General features: G+C 37.8%; 2 protein-coding genes across 2 annotated transcripts; both read left to right on the top strand.

Moving 5' to 3' along the window:
• The first annotated feature begins 74 nt into the window (after positions 1-74).
• Positions 75-5,363, top strand: hrasb (HRas proto-oncogene, GTPase b). Its single transcript, XM_043245562.1, has 6 exons — positions 75-372; positions 1,809-1,942; positions 2,101-2,279; positions 2,375-2,534; positions 3,140-3,264; positions 3,400-5,363. Exons 2-5 carry the CDS (start codon positions 1,832-1,834, stop codon positions 3,257-3,259), a joined length of 570 nt encoding a protein of 189 aa, XP_043101497.1. The 5' UTR covers positions 75-372; positions 1,809-1,831; the 3' UTR covers positions 3,260-3,264; positions 3,400-5,363.
• Positions 5,364-5,510: 147 nt separating this feature from the next.
• Positions 5,511-12,002, top strand: tsg101b (tumor susceptibility 101b). Its single transcript, XM_043245553.1, has 10 exons — positions 5,511-5,694; positions 5,772-5,859; positions 6,838-6,903; positions 7,015-7,178; positions 7,261-7,387; positions 7,510-7,570; positions 8,856-8,953; positions 9,771-9,973; positions 10,055-10,294; positions 10,384-12,002. Exons 1-10 carry the CDS (start codon positions 5,650-5,652, stop codon positions 10,471-10,473), a joined length of 1,182 nt encoding a protein of 393 aa, XP_043101488.1. The 5' UTR covers positions 5,511-5,649; the 3' UTR covers positions 10,474-12,002.
• The last annotated feature ends 8,811 nt before the right edge of the window (positions 12,003-20,813 follow it).

The following is a 20,813-nucleotide window of genomic DNA, read 5'->3' as shown; positions in this document are numbered from 1 at the left end:
TGTGTGTGTGTGTGTGTGTGTGTGTGTGTGTGTGTGTGTGTGTGGTGTATTGAGACACACAGGGTTTGGGCGTGTGCTGTGGCTCTAAGCGCCCTCTTCTTCTTCTTCCCCTACACACACACACACACACACACACACACACACTGCTCGCCTCTCAGTCGACGCACACCGGCAGCCCGTTGTTCAATGTTTGTGTTGATCACATCTGCTTCAGTGAATCTGTTCGGCGGGAGGAGAAGAAGAAGGCGCGCTGTCTAATGACGAAAACGGCGAAGAGCGGCAGAGCTTTGAGGGGAGCAGCGGGAAGGATGTCGACATATTATTGACTTGTGTCGAGCGTCGTCGAGACGAGCGAACAGCGCCGTGCGTTTCGTAAGTAGTCCAGCCGCTGTCTTTCTACAGAAATAACAGCGGCGACGAAATGCTCCTCGCGGACGCCGGACGGAGCGTTTTGTTGGCGCCGGGGCATAAATCATTTCATCAGCATCTCGAAACCGGAGGGCTGCTCCCGGTGAACACGAAAAACGAAACAAATGCGTCAAATCAGTGAATTCCATTCATCTCTAGTTCGTTACATCGTAGCGAGCCGTGCAACTGAGCGCTCGTGCACACGCAGGGGGATAATGGGCGATAGTTGATTTAAACCAACAGAGCCAGGGACGATCGGCTAAAGACTAGTTTTTGTACTCTGGTGGGGTTTGCTTAGGGACGTTATTGAAACTTATCACCACATGGATTGGTTACCATTGTGTGCACTGTAGGGCTAGCAGAGATCAGCTCACGCAAATGAGCACGTTGTTTACATTGCCCATCGTCTGAGAAATCAATAAAGGTGATGTCATTGTGTTTCAGCAATAACGGGAAAAAAGAAATAGATTTGGTCTATACATTACACTCTCACACACATAGCCACAGGCGTGTATATATCTGTCATATGCATGTGTGTGTGTAAGTGTGGGTGAGTGTATTGTTGTGTGTGTGTTTTGAAAGTCTTTAAAGGGTGACACCCAGGTACAGTATGATAACTGATATTATGGGTAAAAAAATTGGAAACCAAAGCCTGATCAGAATCTTTACCGTGATCCGGAGCCTAAAAGTAAAATATAAGTTCTACAAACTTCCGGCAAGGCAAAAAATAAAATGTTTTTCACAGGTAAGGCTACATGACAGGTGGAAGAGCTAAAAATAGATTTTCAAAAGGAATACTTGATGCTGTATCCACTGAGCACAGCTGAACCTAATGTCTTGACTGATATTTATATATATATTTTAAATAGCACACAACAATTCAGATGACCCATAATTCATTCTGATCTAAAATAACAGTTGTTTAATTACATTTAGCTAACCAAACGTTGTGTGATTTGCTCCATGTGTGAGGAGATATAAAATGAAATTCATGCAGACCATAGATGGTCAACTTTTGTATGTGATAGGATCCATATTTTGTTAAGCAGTTTGGAAGAAATGAAATCACACCGGTTGTTGGTTTTTATGGCACTGCGCCAAACGTTTTAACTAATAACACAAATAGATCACTGTCAGGAAAAGTCCTGTATAACTTTCCCCCCCCCGACAACCTAAAATAGCTTTTCTTATTGTCTGGTGTTACGTCACACGACACAATCATAATATCATCTGTATTAGATACCGTCGGAAAAGATGATCTCCGGAGCTCTCCGTGTGTATTTTGACTGGCTGTGTTGTATTTCCTCGTCGGTTCATAAGCGGACTTCAAAGTAATGATTCGTGCAGAATTCCCCACATTTTTGTTTTCTCAAGTTTCCTTGTTCCTTCTTTCCCCTCAGCCTCTGACACAGCAGCAGTGAGAATGACGGAATATAAGTTAGTGGTGGTTGGTGCAGGTGGTGTGGGCAAGAGCGCCCTGACCATCCAGCTCATTCAGAACCACTTTGTTGACGAATACGACCCAACCATCGAGGTAAAGCCAAGCTGGCATTTTCAGTCGTTTTCCTTTGTCTCTTATTTATTTATTGTGTGAACATTAAACATCAAAATGTCACATTTCGCCGTATGCTGCAGTGATAATCGAGCAGTAGGAGAAACATTGTGAATGCGTTGCACTGCTCTTCCTCGCAGGACTCGTATAGAAAACAGGTGGTGATTGATGGAGAGACATGTCTGTTGGATATCTTGGATACTGCAGGTCAGGAAGAGTACAGTGCAATGAGAGACCAGTACATGAGGACCGGAGAGGGCTTTCTCTGTGTCTTCGCCATCAACAATACCAAGTCTTTCGAGGACATTCATCAGTACAGGTCAAGCGAAAGAAAACCCGAAGTACAATACGTTTCTTTGTTTCTTATTTGAAACAAATATGCTGAATGTTTATTTGTTCTCGTTGCTTTAAAAGGGAACAGATTAAGAGAGTTAAAGACTCAGATGATGTGCCCATGGTGCTTGTGGGTAATAAATGTGACTTGCCGGCACGCACTGTGGACACAAGACAAGCCCAGGAACTCGCCCGCAGCTACGGTATTCCCTACATCGAAACCTCAGCCAAGACGAGACAGGTTAGAAACATTCGGACCGAACGAATTCTCTTATGTAACATTTGATCGTAAAATACGGCCAAATATCAAGCTGCCGCAATTTCATTTTGTACCACGCACTCTTAAAAATAAAGGTTCTTTATTGGCATCTGTGGTTCCGCGAAGAACCTTTTTATCATCCACGGAAACTTTCCATTGCGCTAAAGGTTATTTATAGTGAAAAAGTTTCTTTCGAGTATTAAAATGTTCTTCATGCTAAGACAAAATGAGGCTGGGTACCTATTCACTATTACCACACCTTTCCCCTTAATTTTATGCTTATTAATAGTTAGTAAGGTGTTGTTAAGTTTAAGTATCGGGTGTGAATAGGGATGTAGAATAAGGCATTGATATATGCTTAACTGTTACTGATAAATGGCTAATATTTTAGTAATATGCGTGATAACGAGCACCTAGTTAAGAGACCCTAAAATAAAGTGTTACAAAGAAATGTTTGTTGAAAGGTTCTTGAAATGGTTCTTATATATCATCACTTTTTGACGATGGCAGCACGTATAGCTCAGGATCACTAACTGGCAGAATGTAAGAAGAAGAGCCCTAATTAGTGTGTGTGTGTTTCTTTTTAGGGAGTGGAAGATGCCTTTTACACTCTCGTCCGTGAAATCAGGCAGCACAAGCTGAGGAAGCTGAACCCGCCTGATGACAACGGCCAGGGCTGTATGAACTGCCGCTGTGTGGTGTCATGATCCCGGTAAACATTTTATTCTGTGAGCTCCTAAACCATGCAAGAGAGTATATATATATATATATATTCATACGATTCGCAATAAGCGAAACGCACAGGTACTCCCGGAGCCTGCTCACGTAGTTCTTCTTCTCTTTGCAGCGAATGTGCATGACGTGGCTTTTAGAGCGGCGCAGCCTTCCAGACCACAAACACTGCAACACCTACACAGATGCTGGACGTTTAAAGCAGACTGTGTAAAAAGGGAAATCTTTCATCTGCCGGCCCCGCAGGTCTTCTTAGGGATGTTCCCGTCTCGCTCCTTCGCAGGAGATGAAATAAGTTGTACCTCATTTTAACGGTCTCGACACTGGAGTTGCTACGACTGGATGAAGCTGTCACGCTTAAATATATTTACATTAAACAGACTCTATCTACTCTTAACTGGAAGTAATAGCTCAGAAAATAACCTCTCATGTTGCTTTGTCAGATGTGGATGTTAGAAAAACGCTTTACGAGATGGAGAGGAGAAATACTACATCGGTTATATTAGCATATGTCTGGATGTGAGAAAGATTTGTATTGTCATCTGCTTAGAGCAAGTCTAACCTAATAAAATGTACATAATTCACGGCGTTCTCCCGCAAAGAGGACTTTTAGTCATATGCAGCGTGTTTATCACAGGTTATGGTGCAATAGATTGCCATTAGAGGGAACACCTCCGATAACACTTTGATTTGCACAAGGTTTAGATCAACGTTTTAAAGTGGAGGGTTTTGCTTCTGGTTTCGAATGGGTCCACGAACTGTGGCTTGGTTAGATATCCAGATGTGATGCTTTTTATTTATGACGTTAGAAAAATGCATTGCAGACGATCGCACTGGCCGAAGACGACCGTTTAATGAACATCTCTTCAAATGATAATCGTACTTGTTGAAACATGAATGCAACTATAAACTTAAAAAGCTTGGACTGAAAAGCCTCGTTGATATTTTTGCCAAGCACTGTGCTATACCCATGTTCAGGGCGTAAGCTCGAAACTTTTACGTGTATATCATACGGTCTAATCTTCAACTACATTCCCCCTTTATGCCTTTCTGAAGTAAACTTTCCATGGTCGTGTCTTTAGGGAGTGAATATTAAGGTTTAAATGTGAAACTCAAATGAAAAAAAACAAACAAAAACAACAGATTGTTAGTATACTCTTACTGTAAATTATCATATGAGGGAAACTTAATTTACGTGCGCTATATTTATTCATATACGCAACATATGGCCATGTAATTGCAGGGAAGAGCTACAGTCTGGACTTTCTTTTTCTTGATTGCTTAAAAGTAGCTAGTGTCTCTTTGCAGAGTGCAGATTTGAAACCTCAGCAAAGAACTTTATAGCTTATTTTAGTGTCTTCTCATTCTGGTTGAAATTTGATGATTTTTCTTTTTTTCTTCTCCATACGGATTGCTGTGTGTTTTATTCCCTGACAGTCTATTGATTGTTCTCAAGGACATGCATGGGCGGATATGATTCTCCCTTTAAATCACATGTCAGTAGCTATGGATATGACCTTCAAGGGTTTCTGTCAGAATGCTGTGGGCATTCAGATGTTTTTGACGGATTTATGGCGCCACAGGATAATGTGATCCATCAGGTGGCCTGATTGCTGCCACTTACTGAATACTATTTTCATTGAATAGCCTAATGCTGGTTAAATGCCATTTTCTGTAACGCTCTGATTAACATTATGTAAAATAATCCACAAACACGTGACATATCCTCTGTATTCTGTTTGAACTAGTCGTAAACCAACTGCTGCTGATAAATAATAATGTTTTGTTTTTTTTATATTTATGAAAAAAATGGTAGAACACAGCGTTATGGTAGCGTTCCCACAAAAAAAAGAAAAATTCCAAAAGGCTGTGTCGGTTCTGGCATTAAATAATCATACTGGTTTTTGCAGCAATTAATATAAAAACAAATACGAGTATTTTTAAGGACTTGCTCTTATTTTGCGTCTATAGTGTGTGAAGACAACACTGACTTTCTTTTTAAATAATATGTTATTATAGATTTGTGCCTACCGTTATTATTGTGTTGAGAAATAATATCAAATAAAGTGGCTTGTTTTACTTCCTGGCCATCCTTTTTTTTTACATTTACACATTAAGAAGTCGCATATTACCAGTTTACATATTTCCAAACCGTGAATTTATAAAATTCTAGCAACAGCTACGGTTAAGAAAAGCGGGCACGTCACTTGTACGTCATCGGTCACCTGACCGGAAGTGACTTAATGCATTTCAGCCGTGATTTCCTTGATTTGATGTTTAGTTTATGTCCACAACAACAACTATCGTTAAAATAGTAAACGCTGGACGTTCGTTTTAAGTAGTACTTCAGTTAGTCGTTTTAAGCATGACGGCAATTAACGAAAGCTCCATGCGGAAAATGCTGTCGAAGGTACGTAAAACACTCGAATGCCGGAGAAGTTATTTACAAAGTGTGTTTGTCGTAATACGTTTTTTCTTTGTCCACAGATTTATAAATACAGGGATTTGACAGCACGCGACATAACAAACGTGACCTCGCACTATAAAGATCTTAAACCTGTGATGGACAACTACGGTGAGAATTACTTAGCCTCCAAACTTCAACAACACTTCCCAATGTTTAAATTTAGTTTATTTTAAAGAAAGTGGCGAATTATTTCCATAAGGATAAAACAAATAAATTGTTCTAGCAACTATATATTTGTTAAAGCATTTGGACACTTTGTCTCTAACATACCTCTTGGTTTGATGTTTTGTAATTGTTATTGTGTAGCTTTGGTGCCACAGTTGAACTACTTTGTTGAGCCCTTTAGAAAGAAGGAACTGTTACACAAGTCACATTGAACCTTGATGTTTAAAGAATCTGAAAGAGCACTGTCAAAGAATCAAAGCAAAGCAAACGATTAGTGATTTTGATTATGTATTAAAGATGTTTGCAAAACTTCAGAGAGGGAATACTATTTAATATTTCCTTACAAGACTGTATATAAATATATATTGTATTACGTATTTGAAGTATAAATATTACACTTTGTGGCAGGTTTATCGATATGCTGAAGAAGCTGGGTGTGCTGCGCTAGAATAACCAAGATTTGTCACAGCACTTACATATTGTTACTCTTTTTTTTTTTTTTTTTTTTGCACCCATTTGTGAATCGCTAAATGCTATTTTATTTGATTTATTTATTTTAAAAGTACATGCTTCACTTAACTGCATAGTTTACACAAAGATTGAAAAATGCTTAAAATGTATTCACTTTCAGGTCGTTCTAGATGTAGATGAGTAGGTTTGCATTAAATAATTTGCTCCGTAGAGGATCCTTTATCAGAATTAGAGTCCAAACGGCTGATAAAAGCACCACAGTAATCCACACGATTGCTTTAAACATATACTTTAAGTATTTTTTTGTGTTCTGAATAAATTCTTCTGCAAGCTCTGTAAATGTTGCCTAATCTTTCGATTTTTCCGAATGCCACCAGTTCCGTTTGTATAATAAATATACAGGTATGTATTATGTGATGCCCTGCGCTCATTTTCTTTTCTCTATTTCAGTGTTCAATGATGGCTCCACCAAAGAGTTGTTGAGTCTCACAGGAACAGTGCCAGTGAACTACCGAGGTATCAGAGCTTCTCTGTTCGTCAGGCCTGTTTAGCGATCCCGCTCTATCCAGATGAGTCATTTCTTTGTGTTGGACCCTTTTCTCTATTTAATGTATTCCTCTTCTATAGGTAATGTGTACAACATTCCCATCTGCCTGTGGCTTCTAGACACATATCCCTACAACCCTCCCATCTGTTTTGTCAAACCCACAAGTGCCATGATGATAAAAACAGGGAAACATGTTGATGCCAACGGAAAAATATACCTCCCTTACCTGCATGAATGGAAACCTGTGAGTACCTTTTTCTTCCTTTTTATCTTTTATGTTTAATTTAGGAAGACGTGAGCCTACTATTTTTTTTTTTTTTTTTTAGCCCCAGTCTGAATTGTCAGGATTGATCCAGGTGATGATTGTAGTGTTTGGAGAGGAACCACCCGTTTTCTCCCGGCCCACCGCTCAGGCAACTTACCCATCATTCCCAGCAGCAGGCCCACCTAACAGTAAGTGTAGACTTAGGTTTGAATGGTGTGTGACCTAAAAGATGAGTTTTAAGATTTATGTAACGTGTGTAAGTTTGAATTTAGGAATTGGCAGTAATCATATAATTCTCTGTTTTTTGCAGCTTCTTACATGCCGAGCACACCAGGGTTGCCTTATGGTCAAGGTCACTCTGCCAATCCAGGGTAAGTGCTTTCAGTGTGCCAGTCAACTGATTTCTATATATATATATATATATATATATATATATATATATATATATATATATATATATATATATATATATATATATATATATATATATAGGTGTTACTATTATTGGTTCATAATTTGGTTTTGGGAGTCCCCAAAAAAGGTTGACATGCATGCAAAAAATACTTTCATTGTCTTATAATATGCTTTTATTTTTACCTTACTTGCTCGACAACTCCTAAAGCATTCGCACAACTATTGTTTTTTTACAAACCTACTTTTCGTGGTGCTAATCTGCAGCGATTGGTCCGATTGGCTTCATTTTCATTTCATCATGCCTGTAGTAACTACTGCTTTGTTTACAGCGTCATCGAGGAAACGGCTATTTTACCTCTCCAAAAGTTGCACCTAGTGGCAAAGAATGACTTTTTTTTTTTATTCAGACAAACCAAAGACCAACAAGTGGTCGGGCAATATGCTAATGTCTCATGTTGACGTCAACATGAAACCTTTTCAGATTTGTTTTAAAAACGACTCGTTTCAATGATTCAGAGTTGACTGTCTATTCATTAAAGAATCCTTAAAACATATTGAAAAATTACAGCAAGTACAGCATCGGTTAGCCACCTTTGAAAGGTAGTGTGTTTCACAGACATCTGTCACGGATTAAACTTGTCACATGCATTAAGACTGCAAAATACATAGGTTTTATGTGGTTTTAAATCCAGTGCATATCTGATATCTAGTCACCTGACCTGTGTCTAAACACTTGTATCCAATTCTCCTTATTGCAAAATAGCTCATCATAGTTGTTCTTTTGTCCGAGCGTTTAATACTGTAGCACTTTGATAACAACAAGCAGTTGAGAAATGTCAAGCATGCATTTTTCTGCAAAGCACATTTATTTTTTTATGCCAAGCTGCATACTGTAAATCAAAATACACACAGGCAAAAGCACCATAAGTTACTAACAGACTCGTGAAAATTGCAATACACTCGTAGCAAGTTTTGTGCACACATGAAACAATGTGAAGGATGTGTGAAGGAATTTATTATTTAGCTGAATTAGCAAACTCCTGCATAATACATGGTTTGAGTTATTCTCCAGAAGAGAATAGCAGGAAAAGAACAAACATGTCTTTCATTCTCAATATATTTTCTTTTTAATAGATGTACACTGATGCATCTGGCTAAACCAGAATATAATCAGGCTAGATCTAGTTTGAAATTACATGTTTGTGTGCGTGTTAATTTTTTTTCTTTCTGTCTGTCTGCCAGTGGATTTCAGGGCTACCCTTATCCTGCAGTAGGCTCTGGATACCCCACTACCTCAGGCTCCTCTCTCTACACGCCAGCGTCTTCTGTCACTACAGTGGGTGAGCAAGCATCTTACCTCTTACTAAATTAACAGTGAAATCAAAAGATACTTAAAAATCATTCATTTTTAAACTTGCATTACTCAAAAACAAGAACACTACTGCTCAAAAGATTGGGTTCATTAAGTTTATACATTTATCAAAGATATATTGAATTGATAGCAATAAAGGCTTTTATTATGACACAGAAGTTGAACACTTCAAGTAAATGCTTTTATTTTAGACTTTCTCTTTATCAGAGAACGTGAAGAAATAGTTCCAGATAAATATTAAACAGCACGGCTGATTTCAGCTGTAAAAGAAATGAAATTCTTTAGAAGAAAATCAGCATTTTAGGATCATTTCTGAGGGATCATGTGACCGAGAAGACTTTAGTAATCCTGAAATTTCACAATGGCTTTGCCATCAAAAGGATAAACACTGAAGAATTAACATATAAATATAAAAAAAAACAATTAATTGTAATAATATTGACAATATTACTGTTATTTCTGTATTATTGAGTGAATCGTTGAGCATTAGAGGTTTCTTTTAAAAACAAAACAAAAAAATCCCAAAAGCTGTACTTTCAATATACTTGCAAATAATGCTATCAAACAATTAATCGTATACAAAATAAATGTTTGTGTTTACATAATATATGTGCTGTGCATGTTTATTGTGAATATATAAATACACAAACATGCATGTGTATATTTCAGAAAAATGTGTATATATATGCAGATAAAACCTTTTCTTTTTGTGTGCGGTTCTTCGTGATTAATCACGTTTAATCGTGTAACAGCAAGCTTACAACATGAGTTTTTGGCTGTTTCAGGCCCCACCCGCGACGGAACCATCGGTGAAGACACAATCCGTGCATCTTTGGTGTCTGCGGTCAGTGACAAGCTGCGCAGGAGGATGAAAGAAGAGATGGATCGAGCGCAGGCAGAGCTGGATGCACTGAAAAGGACGGAGGAGGACCTAAAAAGAGGCCACCAGAAGCTGGAGGAGATGGTGACCAAACTAGACCTGGAGATGGTACATGAGACATTTTGTACATTTTGAAATGTACCTCGTTACCTTATACTAAATAATAATGTTCCTTCCATTGAATTGCAGGCTGATGTGGACAAAAACATTGATCTTCTTAAGCAGAAAGATGATGAGCTGACTACTGCGCTGGAAAAGATGGAGAACCAGTCTGAGAACAATGATATTGATGATGTGATTGTGCCCACCGCTCCTTTGTACAAGCAGATTCTGAACCTCTACGCCGAAGAAAACGCCATAGAAGACACAATCTTCTACTTGGGTGAAGCGTTGCGCAGAGATGTCATTGACTTGGATGTCTTTCTTAAGGTTAGTAACTTTTTTTTTACCATTGTTTAAGCTATAAAACAATATTTGAATATTCACTCTGAGTGTTGTGTTCTGGTGTTTGTCTGCAGCACGTGCGCCTTCTCTCCAGGAAACAGTTCCAACTGAGAGCCCTGATGCAGAAAGCCCGGAAAATAGCAGGCCTCAGTGACCTGTACTGACCTGCCCAAATAAATCATTCTCCTCTGCTTTTAGCTGTAACACACGTACTATATGGCAAAGACGCTACATTTTACTCAAGAACAGGAAGTCGGGGACCCTGCAAGTACAGAAAGGTAACTAATATACCCAGGACCAAAATATTCACGTTTACATTCATATCATTATTAAAGACAACAAGTGCTTTGAATATATCTTTATTATGTAAAAAAATGAAGTGACCTTTGAGGTGCTCGGGGAGCAAAACAATGGAAGGAAATCAAACATTTGCAGGAGATTTTTTTGCTCAGCTATGGAGTTTAGCACAATCTTATTAAAAAAACAGCAACCTTTGCACTTTTTGTAACTTGTGCCTCATATTCTTCTAAAGCTTTTTTTATTAAATAGGGTAAAGGGAAAGAAGTTATACTCTACATTAATGTCTTATTTTTATATCGTTTAACCTTCTAATATGCACCTGTATTGAATAATTATCTTAAAATCAGCATTTTGTTTTGTTTTTCGTTAAATCATTTTTTTTTTAACATCTCAGAATGTGATTATATTGTTATGCTTTATCATTGTCATTGTTCACTATCTAAGGAACCTTTGCAGTCCTTGTGATTTATACATGTGTTGTCAATCATAACAGTCTTATTAACACTTCTTATGCAGTCAGTTTATAAGAATTGAACGTATATCTGTTCGAGATGTAATGCATAAGCCCACAAAGCATGAACAATTTCTTGGCAAAGATACTTGTTAGATTGCTGGTTTAATCATGGATGAAGTATTTTGCTTACAATCAAGGGAAACAAGGGAATAACAAAACGATTGTGCATCTGTTGGAAGGGTATTTAAAAGTGAAAATCTGAAATAAAGTCAAAAAAACCTCTTAAATCTGGGTCTGCTTATCTAAATGCCTTACACTGCCACAACTGCTTTAGGATTTAAAAAATGTGAAATCTTTTTCATTTAATTCAATTTTTTTTTTCTTTCTCAAATTCGTTATTACAAACTGCATATAATACTTGATACTCACTGAAGGGAGAAAAGAAAAAAAAATTAACAAGAGACAAACTAAAATTTTCCATTTGGTGGTGCATTGCAAAATATAATAAGGGCTGCTATCTGACTGGGGTTGCCAAATTTGCTGGTTTTCTATGAAAATAGGCTACTTTTAAACCTTTGCCGGTGGTTGATTTTATTTTAGTCACTTAATAGGTTAAATGTCTGTATGCCTGTATTGAAATATTTTATTCTGTACGTTTTATATTCTACCAATGATAAAACTATACCGAATGATTACACAGTAAAGAGATTTTTGTAAAGGAGGTGCACTGGTAGGGATTTCCATTTCCATGGTAACAGTTTGACTGGTCTCTACTGGATTGCTGCTAGTTATTAAAAAAGTATGACATCCATTCTACAGACACGTCTGTTGAAATTCCTACCTGTTAGGAATACCTTGGAAGTTTTAATTTCAGATTGTAATCTGTAAATAGTTCATTTTCGAACAGTATTAAAATAAAAGATTACCTCCCCCACCAAATGAATTTGTTCACCATCTGTCAAGACATTATAAATAAAAACAGATTAATTACACACAAGTTGAAGGTGTGTGTGTGTGTGTGTAATGCATGACCGACAGAAAAAAATATGCGGAATGTTTTTGTATTAAGGATAGTTTAATTGGTCGGTTTTTGACATGCAGATTAGCACCCCGCCATCCATTCATGTTTAAATTTCACGTTTAATTCAGTGTCACTCTTTTGAAATTTACTAGTAATTTCTGTGAAAATCACCGATTTTCCAAGCTTTTTTTATTTGAGTTACAGTGATTTTTAAATTTGATTCAATTGCCCGATGCTCTAAACTCAACGAACTTCATATTTGTACGATATTTTTTTGGCTTGATTCAAACCCAAGCCTCTAATCGCTATTGACGACGAGGCTTTATACCTTTCAATAAAGAGTGTGTCCCGTTACCACATGACCGATAAATGTTTATCATCCTCTTCACGTGAATGTTTTGAGCTGTGACGTGTGACCTCGCATATTTATCTTTTGCCCCTTTCTTTCCTCTTAAGACTTGCGTGCATAGAGTCTGCACCCCAGACTGTCCCTGTTCGACCATCTGAAATTTCATTTCACAGATGATGGGCTTCAGCCTCTAATCCAGCAGCTGTGAAGGAGGGTAGGACCGGTCAACTGTTTCAACTCTAATCAGCTTTTATTGCACACGAGAGAAAGAAACAGCCTGCCGCCGCTGGAACCTGTGCTTTTCTCGATTCTGGTTTGGGTTGAGGGGGGACGGGAGATGTGTGGAGGCTGGATGTGATGTTAAATCTAATTCAATCATTGCTGCTAGGCAGTGATGTGTCAGCAGGTGGAGATGTTAGAGCTAATAGGCCTGTCATAGTTGCTAACCTCAATCACTAACCTTCATAACAGCCTGTGCTCCTTTCAACCCCACCTTTTCGCAATCTCGCTCGAAATTCTAATATTTCTTTTTCTCGATTGCTCGAGGTGCTACTGCACTGACCGATAACCTTCTTGTGTCCTTTTTGAACCGAACAGATTACAACCCTTCTCAGTGTCTTTTATCTGGAAGGTGTCGAAAGTCACGTTTGATTTAGCGTACCATGTATTTGATGTAGTGTCTCAGATCAGGACCGTAAACACTCAACAAAACGCTCGTAAAAAAGCACAGAGCCTACAAATATTTTTATGGGGCTTAATGTGTCACCTTGGCGTTGTCGATTTTTACTGGCCTCTGCGTGTGAGACGGAGGAAACTGGAGAAAGTGTTTATTGGCTGTCAGGTCATTGCCGTTGCTCTCAGCTGGAGTGGCCGTCGTAGCCTGCAGTGACAAGACAAAGCCGAGACATTGATGGTCTCTCCGGCGGAAGCCCCATTGTATGGGAATGTTACAGGTTTTGTTCTTTCTGACAGCCTGTTGACCTTAGTTTAAGAAAGATCTCTGGGTGAAACCCAGGGCACAAGGGTTTGACTGAACTGACCGGTGTCGATGCCCAAAGGATCTAGTGAGAGCCTCAGGATTTAAAATCCACCCTCCAAATAATGAAAGACTGTTCAGAAAGCCAGTGATTAGCTCATACTAGTGTTTGAAGGTCATATTTACTATTTTCGAATTTCTGGTTTTCTCAGTTTCAGTCTTACAGACAGGGTGCGTTACTATTTTAAATGAGATGTACTTCATTTACTGGACATTTTGGTAACACTTAGGGTCTCTTAATTGCTAATTGGAATGCATATAATAGACTATTAATCCTTTATTAGTTGTAATTAAGCACATATTAATCCCTTATTTTACATAACTTCATTCTACTTCCCCAATCCTACCCAATACCTAAACTTAATGACTACCTTACTCGCTATTGATGAGCATCAAATTAGGAAAGTCATAGTTAATTAACAGGTGTGCTTATTCTAAAAAGTTATCGTACAATACATCCATTATTCTGGTTGCTTTTTATTTGATTGAAGAGTTGTTGGATATTATCCCAGCCTTATGGGCCACAGGCGAGAAATTGTCCTGCATGGATGGTCAGTTTCTCACATTTTATACAAAGTTTTGGCACGAAAACTCTAGATGGTGCAGTCCGATAGGTCTAACTCAATCTGAAATATATGACTGGTGTTTGCTGTATGTGGGCAGTGTTGGGGGTAACACATTACAAGTAGCGGAACTTACATAATCAGATTACTTAAATATGTTATTGTATTAAATATGTTAACACAAATGTATCCAACTTTTTTTTTTTTACCAATGTCTTTGCTGCTGACCTTTGATGATCCAGTTTAACCATACCAATAAGCAAAAAACATCTACAGATAAACTAACGATTGTGCTTCATTGTTTTTAATTGCAGAAGCACATTGAACCTTCTTCTCCTGTATTCTACTGTACAGACAAGAATTTACTTTTCCTTCAGCCTAAGGTTTATTCATTAAACTTATTATAAAAATAAACAATCAAGCCCTGCTCATATTTAAAAAGTAACGTAAATGTAATGGCATGCATTACTTTCCATAAAAAGAAACTAAGTAGCGTAATTATTTACTTTATTAAGCAATAAAGCAGTATTGTAAAAGTAACTTTCCCCAACATCGGGGGTTATTTCATGTATATGTGTGGCAGCAGTATTACTTACATGCTCACAGCAGCATGTTGTGGATGTACTGGCAGTAGCAAGTCTCATGTACATTACCATGTCAGTCCCGGGAATGGACATGACAGAAATAATCTCACCATTACAACGTATAAAACATTCGGACGAACGCTGCAACAATACTGATTTTCACTACAACAGTTACATTTGTTTGAAATATGGATAAATGAGTCTATAGTGTGAAAAAAACCCATAAAATGCTTACCCAGGTAATACGATTTGCAATAAAGTATGGTAAAAACAATGAAATGCTTAAGACCCACGCTTTACGAACAGGCAGGTAAAGGGTGGAGGAGTTGTGTTCTACGTGAAGTTAGGGGTTAACTATGTAGCTTGGGTTAATGTAAATGCATTGATTTGAAGGGACTACAATTGCAACGCAGCATTCTCTGTTAGCCACTGTGCAATTATTTAAGCAGTGCAGACTTAATTATCTCTACTTGCACCAGAGTCTCCTCCTAATTACTAACAATTTGTGCCTTATGTAGTAATTATTTACCCCAGAAACATCTCTCTCTAATTATAATTAAGGACGAGCAGTATATATTTATTCTCTCCTAAGCCTACTTTATGTAGTGGTATCTTAATGAGCTGTTGAAAAGGTTCTCTCTCTTGCGCTTTATTTCTGAATCGGAGCGATGTACCTTATGATAGATTCACGTACTGCTGCTTGGCAACCATCTGATTTGAGAAAGTAGGATTGTGTGACAACTTCTAATGAAAGTTTACCGCATTTCCTCCCACAAAGTGAAGCAGTCTAGAATGCAGATAGAAAAGGCGAGCAGGTAGAGTGCACGCTCATGAATATTTAAAAGGGGTGTTTGTAGTGTACGAGCAATATCTCATATGCTACTTTTAATGGAGAAATCTGTTTGCGTGTCATTGTAGGAGACACTCCATGCAGAACAAGAACAGCTAGAACCACTACAAGAGGAAAAAGAAAATAAATAAGCATTAGTTCACCCAAAACTGTTCATTTGTGTATTGTTAACAGGCCATCTTCAATAAACATAGAGACAATATAAAGAAACAAATCATCAAGACCATGGATTCTGGACTGGATTTTGGCAAGACGTGATTTAAAAGGTAAAAAGCATTGTGTGATAAATTAGTTTCTTACTACCACATATTTATATTATTGTATTATGATATATTTGATAACAAACTCATCTAGGCCTACATCTCGCATGGCCTGAGGGTGAGTACATTTTTAGTTGTTTTTTTACTTTATTATGAAATATTAATTTAGCATTATATCTTAAAGCTACAACCCGTAACTTTTTTTCACAATTTACAAAATGTATATATTCTTATATTATTATAATAAGAGTACTAATAAGCGAGTACACCATGAATCCATTTTCCAAACCGAGTTTTCGGCTTGTGCTGAATTACTACGGGTCACCAATAAGTGTTTATATTCATACTATTTAGACTGGATATAAATCTGCTCCTGCGGGGATATATTTAGCAAATATTTAAACAGAGAGAAGTATCTCCGGCTACATTGTCCTTCCACAAGACTCACAGTTAAAACATCCACCAATTTTACTTAAAGCTGAATACATACAGACGTGGACAAAATTGTTGGTACCCTTTGGTCAATGAAAGAAAAAGTCACAATGGTCACAGAAATAACTGTTATCTGACAAAAGTAATAATAAATAAAAATTCTATAAATGTTAACCAATGAAAGTCAGACATTGTTTTTCAACCATGCTTCAACAGAATTATTTAAAAAAATAAACTCACGAAACAGGCATGGACAAAAATGATGGTACCCCTAGAAAACACTGAAAATAATGTGACCAAAGGGACATGTTAATTCAAGGTGTGTCCACTAATTAGCATCACATGTGTCTACAACCTTGTAATCAGCCATTGGGCCTATATATATGGCTCCAGGTAATCACTGTGTTGTTTGGTGATATGGTGTGTACCACACTCGACATGGACCAGAGGAAGCAAAGGAAAGAGTTGTCTCAAGAGATCAGAAAGAAAATTATAGACAAGCATGTTAAAGGTAAAGGCTAAAAGACCATCTCCAAGCAACTAGATGTTCCTGTGACTACAGTTGCACATATTATTCAGAAGTTTAAGATCCATGGGACTGTAGCCAACCTCCTGGACGTGGCCGCAGGAGGAAAATTGATGACAAATCTAAGAGACGGATAATCCGAATGGTAACAAAAGAGCCTAGAAAGACTTCTTCTAAAGAGATTCAAGGTGAACTTCATGCTCAAGGAACATCAGTGTCAGATCGCACCATCCGTCGTTGTTTGAGCCAAAGTGGACTACATGGGAGACGACCAAGGAGGACACCATTGTTGAAAACACGAATCATAAAAAGCAAGACTGGAATATGCCAAACTACATGTTGACAAGCCACAAAGCTTCTGGGAGAATGTCCTGTGGACAGATGAGACAAAAATCGAAGTTTTTGCCAAGGCACATCAGCTGTATGTTCACAGATGAAAAAATGAAGCATATCAAGAAAAGAACACTGTCCCTACTGTGAAACATGGAGGAGGCTCTGTTATGTTCTGGGGCTGCTTTGCTGCGTCTGGCACAGGGTGTCTTGAATCTGTGCAGGGTACAATGAAATCTCAAGACTATCAAGGAATTCTAGAGAGAAATGTACTAGCCAGTGTCAGAAAGCTTGGTCTCAGTCGCAGGTCATGGGTCTTGCAACAGGACAATGACCCAAAACACACCGCTAAAAACACCCAAGAATGGCTAAGAGGAAAAAATTGGACTATTGTAAAGTGGCCTTCTATGAGCCCTGACCTCAATCCTATTGAGCATCTTTGGAAGGAGCTGAAACATGCAGTCTGGAAAAGGCACCCTTCAAACCGGACACAACTGGAGCAGTTTGCTCATGAGGAGTGGGCCAAAATACCTGCTGAGAGGTGCAGAAGTCTCATTGACAGTTACAGGAAGCGTTTGATTGCAGTGATTGCCTCAAAAGGTTGCGCAACAAAATATTAAGTTAGGGGTACCATCATTTTTGTCCAGGTCTGTTTCATGAGTTTATTTTTTTTTTAATAATTCTGTTGAAGCATGGTTGAAAAACAATGTCTGACTTTCATTGGTTAACATTTATAGAATTTTATTTATTATTACTTTTGTCAGATTAAAGTTATTTCTGTGACCATTGTGACTTTTTCTTTCATTGACCAAAGGGTACCAACAATTTTGTCCACGTCTGTATGCATCTTTATATTACAGGGCTTAAATTAAATGGAACTAATTTTTTTTTTATATACATGGGAAATAGTTGTCTTTTAGTTTTGTTTAGCTTTCTCAAACTAAATGTGCGGCTAAATGCGACCAAAACTTGAATAACAAAATATTGGCGGGTATTGCTCCTTTACTCTAATGCTCAGCATATCAGACAAAAAAAGTGCAGCTTGCGGTGAAGAGTGCCCTGTTTCTGAGGTGTCCTGAAGAGGGCATTGCAGCAGTGTCACAAGCTCAGCAGCACAGCCTGGTCCTGCACGACGAGTTACCAAACCCAGCTGCAGAAACGCGAGACGTAAAAATCCACTTCAGTTACTCAGTCGCTCTGATTTTCTTTCACAAGAGAAGTTTTGTACGCCTTTATTACATTTTTCCCGTGGACTTTGCAAAAACGACACAACTTCTAGTGAAAGTCACCTTAGCTGAGCTAAAGGTTAATCATCAGAATGGAAGGTGAATGAAACTAAAGAAGCAGAGCGGAACAGTGAAAGACAGAAAGAGTAGCTTTCTGTATAGTTTCCTCTTCATGCTGAAATTCATCTTTAATACAATCTGTGAGCTGTGTGATTTCCGAAATATGCATAGCGCAGAACATAATGCTAAATGTATTGCATTTGCAGAGGCAGAACTAATTTATCATTGCTTGGTAGTATAAATCTGTTTCTGTTGGGATATATTTAGCAAATATTTATAGAAGAACATTAACCTAATATCCTTCCTGTCATGCCCGTCATTTGATTGAGTGAGTGAGTCAATATGAAATGCAGAGGTCACTAATTCCATGCAAATATGACAAGATGGGAAGCATTCACACACCACTAAATGGACTTTTATTTACATTAATGAACCCGATGGTGGCAATTTCTAAAAACAAATTATGTTGAAGGACAGCCATCTGTAATTAAGAGGCACATTACAATGCAGCGCTTGTATCAACTTAAAGCTGCATTTCAGGACTCTCGCAGCTGTTTAAGGAATAGGATGTTACTTCAATCACATCATATTTCATCATTCAAAACATCAAAAGTATTCGATACGGCTCCTTTTCCGACTGCTTTAACTTCAGTTGGAAAAAGCACTAAACTAATCAAACTTCAAGCAGGCGCTTATTCACAGAGATGGAGCTTTAGTGTACACATCTCTTCCAGTCCTTTAATATATTTGATTTTCTTTGAGCGCCGAGCATGTCCAGCCTTCATTTTAGACTGAACGAAGAGACCTGCCCACCCTGCCATTTCTATTTCACCCTTTTTTATTTAAACCTCTGAATATTTTCAACGAATGGACTGGAGAACGATCCGATTCCACGGAAGTGGGGTAGTTTATGTAATGTTTTACCCCGAACAGACTTCCTATTGTGTGAGCCATTGCTAAATGACGAAAGAAAATGTTGATTGATTTAGCTGTCTGGTTATGGCTTTAGAGGCTTAGACGATGATTTAAATTAAATGGGGGAAGGGGATGCATTTAATTAATGGGAATTTGTGCTTGTAAAACCCCTGTTGTTTTGGGCTCTACAGGTCAACCGGTATAGACCTGCCATTCATTGCACTAAGTGTCTGTCTACGTGTGAGAGAGATATTTAAAGGTCAGCCTCATCTGCCTTTTCGCTACATCTCCAGCTCTCTGATAAAAAATAAAGGCAGATGGTCACAACCACATTTGACCTCTGATTTAATCACATCAGAGTGTCCTCTGCTACTTGGAGCGTCAGACTGCAGAAATATATTGCTGTAACAATCGCTAAAACATGAAATCACACGTGTGACATGATGTTTTGGAATAACCCAAAAAATGAAGTCTCAGTTCTGCATAGCTCTTATCCGTAGAGAGACAGATGCTTGTTTACAAGTCATACTCTCAACAAGAGAGTTAAAAGGGAAAGGATGGAGAAAGGGAGGGTGAGAGATGAGATGATAAGATACAACCTGGCCAGATGTTCTGAGTGACTTCAAAGTCTTTAAGAAGCTCTGAAGTAAGTTACCTGGGAATATATTGAAACAAGGCCAAAATCTCTGCGGCACCTGATTCTCAAAGAGCAGCTAGGAGTCACGTGACCAGGTCAAAGCCAAAGGGTGTTTAATCTATATATGTGTTTTGAAAGTAATAACAAAATGAAAATGTACAGATAATGTAAAAAAAAATTACTTTTTCCTTCATTTTCTATAGAGTTTGCGACCCTGTTGCAAAAAAAAAAAAAATTTACATTTTAAAACTTACTTTGTATGGTTTTGCAAATTTCTAGGAGTAAACATTAAATAGACATTAAAATAGACATTAAAAATCAATAAAACTGACTGAATGGTTAACACAGTCAACTTAATTTGTGTAAGCACTGAAATAATGTAATGAATTTATTTAGGCCTACTCCCTTAATGCTGTGGAAATTATATTTTAATGTATATATTGAGTTGCATGCAAAACATGAAACGTGAACATCTGATATGTAAGATGATGTACCCATATTTTTTGTAACGATTCAAAAGGTTATGTCACAATTATTGATTGTCGAATTATTTTAATTGTTAAATACAATCAAGAAGGTCAGGACCTCTGCTCTTTGACCCTTCAGTCATAGGTGGGGGATGGAATATTTACCCGATGTGTTTCAAAACTATCTGCTGCTAGATAAATATGTCTTGTAAAAATGGGATTCGTCATGCTCTCTATATATATATATATATATATATATATATATATATATATATATATATATATATATATATATATATATATATATATATATATATATATATATATATATAAATTCTCGAACTTCTTAATAATCACTGCAACGCATGCATCAAAATAAAGGAGTTTTATAATGTCTCATATGATGCAGTATTAGGACACTGATTATTCAGTCCACGCTCTTCAGCCTCTATGATGAGAAACGTGTGTTATGAGCGCGCGCGCGCACGCAGGCG

Source organism: Puntigrus tetrazona, chromosome 7, assembly GCF_018831695.1.
Source record: "Puntigrus tetrazona isolate hp1 chromosome 7, ASM1883169v1, whole genome shotgun sequence".
Lineage (NCBI taxonomy): Eukaryota > Metazoa > Chordata > Actinopteri > Cypriniformes > Cyprinidae > Puntigrus > Puntigrus tetrazona.
Note: the sequence above shows the minus strand (reverse complement) of the source record. Positions and strands in the feature narration are given on the sequence as shown.